The 6,242-nt window shown below is 43.6% G+C and overlaps 1 protein-coding gene across 1 annotated transcript; it reads left to right on the forward strand.

Annotated features, from left to right (window-relative positions):
- The first annotated feature begins 725 nt into the window (after nt 1–725).
- Nucleotides 726–2,129, forward strand: foxd1 (forkhead box D1). Its single transcript, XM_034895584.1, has one exon. It carries the CDS (start codon nt 1,009–1,011, stop codon nt 2,056–2,058), a length of 1,050 nt encoding a protein of 349 aa, XP_034751475.1. The 5' UTR covers nt 726–1,008; the 3' UTR covers nt 2,059–2,129.
- Nucleotides 2,130–6,242: the final 4,113 nt, after the last annotated feature.

Here is a 6,242-nt window from a genome sequence, read left to right on the forward strand (position 1 = left end):
AATGTCCACACACACACACACACACACACACACACACACACACACACACACACACACACACACACACACACCCCAGCAGAACCATCCAGTCCAGACGCACGGCAGAGGCCTTATATCTGGGGCTTGCATGCTCTGCGTGACCCGTGACTGATTCGAGTTAACAGCTGACTCTTTTCCATTACAAATGGCTCGCGGATAATCTAGATAACTACCGGATCACGCAAACTGAGTGCAGTCTCGGGCACTATTTTAGAATGCATTCATATTAAATACCACATTTATATGTTGTATGGCTATACAATGTTATATGTTATCTGAAACGTTTTTTTTTTTTTTTATCTTACTCATTAAAATGTGAATGTGCTCCCTTGTACACGCTGGTAATTAAGCCTTAATATCCCGGTTGTCGCGATAACTGCTGGATGCCATAAGACTCCCCTAAAGATCTGGTTCCCCTTCCAACATCTTGGCTATTTTTCGTAGGAATAATAAAAATGTTGGACTAAAACTTCAGATTGAGATTAATGCGGACTATTAGGCCACCGGGAATGACCACTAAAAAAGATTTAGGCCACATCAAACTTTTTTTTTTCTTTTTTTTTTTTATTGCTCAGTTAAATTTCAAAGCCTTCATGTGTTATTTATTTTTCTCTCTCTCTCTCTTATTTCGTTTGCCTCGGTGACGTTTCCTCCCCATGTGATCAGGGTGGCGGTATAAATAACAGGAGAAGATCCGCCCCCTCTGTGATTCAGGTTTAGCCCTTTTGCAGGTTTCCCTGCACATTTTCTCAGCCTGACATCGACGGGACCGGTCGTTAGTCAGCGATAAAACCCTTAAAAACATATGGAAATAGGGAGAGAAAACAGGGGGGCATCTCTCAACAACGGCCACACTTGCTCCTCTCCTCTCCCCCTCCTCATATGAGCTTTTTAAGAGGGAGGGCAGGGTTGCTTGTGCATCTCATCGTTTCCTCATCTGGCGTCCGAGGGCACAGTCGTGTGTGAGCCATGACTCTGAGCTCAGAGATGTCGGATGCCTCTATCCTCTCGGAGGAGACCGACATAGACGTGGTCGGCGAAGGGGAGGATGGAGACAACCAGACGCGCTCTTACGTGGACGAGGTGGCGCAGATGCACGACGGCATCCTCCTGGACGGCTCTCCTCCTCCGTGCCTGGACAGCTCCGGCTCCTCAAGGGATAGCTACAAACCCGCGGGCAAGAACACCCTTGTGAAGCCCCCTTACTCCTACATCGCCTTAATCACCATGGCCATCCTGCAGAGTCCCAAAAAGAGGCTGACACTCAGCGAGATCTGCGACTTCATCAGCAGCCGCTTCCCGTACTACAGGGAGAAGTTCCCGGCCTGGCAGAACTCCATCAGACACAACTTGTCTCTCAACGACTGCTTCGTGAAGATACCAAGGGAGCCCGGGAACCCGGGGAAGGGCAACTACTGGACCTTGGACCCGGAGTCGGCTGATATGTTTGACAACGGGAGCTTTCTGAGGAGGAGGAAGCGCTTCAAGCGGCAGCAGGCGCAGGACTTGCTGAGGGAACACAACACTTTTATCCCCGCAGCTGCTGCGTATGGGTACGGACCGTACGGCTGCGGAGGATACGGCATCCAGCTCCAGTCCTACCACACACACTCTGCACTTTTTGCGTTTCAGCAGCAGCAGCAGCAGCAGCAGCCCAGGCATTCACATGCACACACGGGAACCATTATCCCTGCACCGTCTTTGATGCCAACCAGCACGGACTTAGCCAGGAGCAGGTTTTATCCCCAGCTCGGCTCCAGTCTGGGCTCGGCCACCGTGCAGGCTGCAGCCCCGTTGCAGAAGTCCAGCTCTCCGGTGCAGCGGTCTCCCTTCTCCATAGAGAGTATTATCGGGGGGTCACTGAGCCCCTCCAGGACTTCTCCCGCCGTTATCCCGGTCTTACCGTCCTCTTTGGGGCCTCCATCGGCCAGCCAGGCGCAGACCGTGCATCCCGGAGCTGTTTTACACCCGGTAGAAAACTTTACAAACAGAGCTGTCGGCGGCACTAGCGACTGTTAAATGTCTTAACAAACTTTTCAAGACACTAAAAAAAAAGAAAAAAAAAGAAACTGCAACAAAAACAAAAAAACGCCCCTCTTTGAAGGTAGGATTATTTTTGTATGTTTTTTTGATAGCACGCAGCTGAATGATGGACATAAAAAACACTATTTGTGCCTATATTCATGCTGTTAAAAATCTATATTTATGTTACTTTTTTTCAGTGTGAATCAGACTCTTGACCACAAACTTTCCTTATATTTTCCATGAAGCAAGTCGTTTCAGTCACTGTTTAGGGCGTCTCAGGATAACAACTTAGGCAGGTGGGCAGGTTATAAATGATCACATGTTTTGAAAATAGGCCAATAATGTATTTGTGTCAAACACATAAATGTTTCCTTTTTTTTAATTAGTTTGGCAAATCAAAACTTTTTTCACGGTTTCGATTTGAACTTTGTATTAAAAACACAGAGCAACGTCATACATTTATATTAATATGCAGTGTGTGTGTGTGTGTGTGTGTGTGTGCTTATTTCAGTAATAAAACATTGTACATTTTTGGCAAGTATTGTGTAATTGAAGTGTGATATTTTTAACACGGTGTGTTTTTCATCAAGAATAAATTTCGTTTTGCAAAAAAGGGTAATTTGTTTGGAAATATCTTCATTAAATAGCATTGAGCTTGCTGGACTTATACTGCAAGGTCTATATTTAGGAGGAATTTAGGCTTAATAATTTGTGTGTACGATTGTATTTGGGACTTCATACACTTGGATTGTGCTCATTAATCAGCTGATACAGCCTGGATAACAACTGTATGGCTTTGAGTGGGGGACTGGGACGTTTTTTGTTTTCATTTCAGAAACCGTGTGTAAGCCACTAACAACTAGGAATGTAGCCTATGAATTTGTGTATGTGATCAAACAGTTAGATCAGATGTTGCATACTCAAATGTCAGTGCTGTACACTTTGGAACATGCGCACACGAGGCCTGCGTGTCCATCTGACCTCTCCCGCACTCATCCTCGTAATTACGGTGAGCGGCCAGGAAGGTGTCAGAGGGCTGAGACAGGGCTGTGTTTGGCCTGCTGCAGGTCGGTGATTACACCGTGCTGATGTCGACAGCTGGTCAGCTCTTGAGAAAACACTCCTCTTGTAATATTTCATTATCTGCTCTTATTTGACTCAGTCCCCCCCCCCCCCCCCCCCCCCCCCCCCCCCCCCCCCCCCCCCCCCCCCAGAGAAAATGAAATGTTTGGAGTCTTCGCTCTGGTGTGCCACGGGGCCAACAGGGCTCACGGGCAGATATGTAGTGGAGGTTAAAACCACCTAAATCCACTCACCATTTTTAGCGTTTACTCATCTCTATTAAGCCCTGCATAGGGCGCAATAAGAGCATGCCATTTGTAGGCTACTGTGGTGACAAAACAGCCAAATAGAGGTGTTATATTTACGCAAAAGCACAGAGAAATGTGCAGATAATTCCACACCAGAATGAGATATAGTTAAAAAAAAGACCTGTAATTGAATTACATAATACTTATTAATAGGTCTATTCATTTCTAAAACACATTTCAGTCCGAAACAGGTGCTGAAGCTGCAGAGCTGCAATACGTCAGACCCCTTTGTTTTTAATATTTCACGAGCTCTGCATGTAGCCTGTGTAGCCTACTGTAGCCTATACAGCCCCTCTGCTTCCGTGACTGGATGTGTGCGCCCGTCGACTGCGCGTGTCTGCATCCCCTGATTCAAAGCAACGTGTGTGTGTGTAGTAGATGGCTAAATTGGTGCAGCGCTTAGAGCCAGTTCACTAGGCCACGGGAGGACAGCTATTGCGTGATGATGTAACACGCAACGAGTCAGACAGGCGCTCGCGCTCGCGCGCACACACACACACATACACACACACACACAGCAGCAGCAGCAGGGAAGGGGGTCAGTTGTAGCCTACTATATAGACTTGTTTACAAATGTAGCAGCGCGAGATTTAATTCTTTCCAATTGCTGGACTATCACAATAACAGTTCTTTGGGGGTGTATTTGTGTCTGTGGTCAGTTGTAGGTTTCAATAACCTAGGCCTACTGTCTCAGTAGTCTATAGGCTGCACCAGTCGTGTTAAAAGCCTGCGACACTGTCATGCGACCCTGTCATGGTGTTTTATCGTATACCGTCTATAGGCCTATATATCTGGAAAAGGCCGCCTGTTCCTGTGTCTACAGACCTGTGTTAGGCGGTCCTGTAGGATTTCCTGTGACTTACTCGACGTGGCCTAGCCTACAGTTATTTAGCAGTCTTTTCTCTGCGTGTTGCTCTGGTAGCGATATTAGCTTATTTGGCGAATAGGCCTACTATTTGCCAAGAGTTGGGGGTTGGCTAATGCTAATATGTAGCCGCATCCTGTGAAGGGCTTGGAATAATTCATGAACTTCATTTGGAAACACTGCTGTCATAATAAGCATTCAAACGCCATACCGAAAACATGTTCCGTGAAGAATGAGTGGAGCCGAACTCTCCCCTTTATGTCTCTCGGGGCCACTTAGCTTATCGAGCTATTGGGCAACATTGTAAATTAGGTTCTAGCCGATTTTACATCTGAATGTGTGCTCTCGCTACCATATTGTAAAATAAATAGGATATAAGTTGCCTAAGAGAACTCCTGGTTAAACGAAGAAAGATTGAATTAGCTACGTTAAGAATAAATATAATATAGGGCTTGCACAGTATCGAGCCTGCCGATCTATCTATCTATCTATCTATCTATCAATCTATCTATCTATCTATCCATCTATCCATCCATCCATCCATCCATCCATCCAGTGGGCTGCATGCACTTTGGTTACATGGTGTAGCCTAGTAAAAAAATGTGAAAATAGACCATTTTCGTTTTTACAATGGTTTTGTCTACTCAGTTTTTTTTATTATTATTAATATAATTAGTAGTAGTGGTAGTAGTAGGCTAGTAGCCTAGTAGTAGTAGGCCTAGTAGTTGTAGGCTAGTACTAGTAGTAGCCTAGTAGTAGTAGTAGGCTAGAAGTTGAGCTTAGTAGAAACCTGAAATGTAATTAATAAATAAATAAAGTGATCAAACAATGTGCCTAATATTTAAAAAAGGAGTTGAGAAAGTCATTAGGAGTATTTTAAGTGGAGCAGACAATGTTTAAGGGTTTTGTTACTGCTGAATTAAAATGACCATTAAGAGAAAAGCCAAGCGCAGTATTTACAGAGCTAGATATGAATTAATTAATGAAGGCTTTATTTCCAACAAAAACACAATATTACCTTAACACGTCCAAAGAGCAATAGGAAGAAGCAAAAGCTTTTTTTTAGTCCTTCCCCTCTCAAGTACTATAAAATCATCATCAATGGCTTCATAGTAATATCATATCCTATCTTTAACACACACTTTGCAATTTGCTGCATATGTACTCACACACTGCAAAATAAATCAATACTCATACAACTAAAACAAAGCTGAACAAAGATTAAAAGGTGCAAAATATATATATAGAACTAGAAGTAACTCAATTTGGTTCGTTGAGTGTTTTCGCCATGGGCCATATCAACAGCAGCAGGATACAGGTAGTTGAGTCCTGCATGAAAAAATGGTCTTTTCACAAAATGTCATGGATCATGTGGCCATCAGCCTCCTTGAGCATGACCGAAGCTCAGTTAGCCATTTAGCCTGCTGGGTCACAGGTCATGAGGAGTTGGGATAAAGCGCCACACTCAGCCCACAAAAGACATTGGGCTTTGGCTAAAATATGTTGAGGCCTTCAAGGCTGTGAGAATAATCTATATTTCAACGGAAGTCGTAAAAGCTCTGGCAACTTTAGTTTTGAACTCGGGCTAGTCAAGGGGTCATTTTGAGCCACCTTTGGACACCAACTGTATAGGCCTACTGAATAAATAAGTCTCATACTGACCTCAACAGCTTCACATCACTTGACATAGCAACAGAAATGTGTTGCTAAGACAGGAAACTGGCAACTACTGGGAACACATTTGATAGTTATACCAGTTGGATTTGGATAAAAAAACACATCTGTAAAATAGGATTAATAAATGTTTCCTGGCTTAAAATGTGTTCAGGAATAAAACTGATAAATACTGCACAAATATAAAAAAACATGAAACAGTAATTTCTTTCAAAATATATTTATATATATATATATATATATATATATATATATATATATATATATAT

Source organism: Etheostoma cragini, chromosome 16 (genome assembly GCF_013103735.1).
Source record: "Etheostoma cragini isolate CJK2018 chromosome 16, CSU_Ecrag_1.0, whole genome shotgun sequence".
NCBI lineage: Eukaryota > Metazoa > Chordata > Actinopteri > Perciformes > Percidae > Etheostoma > Etheostoma cragini.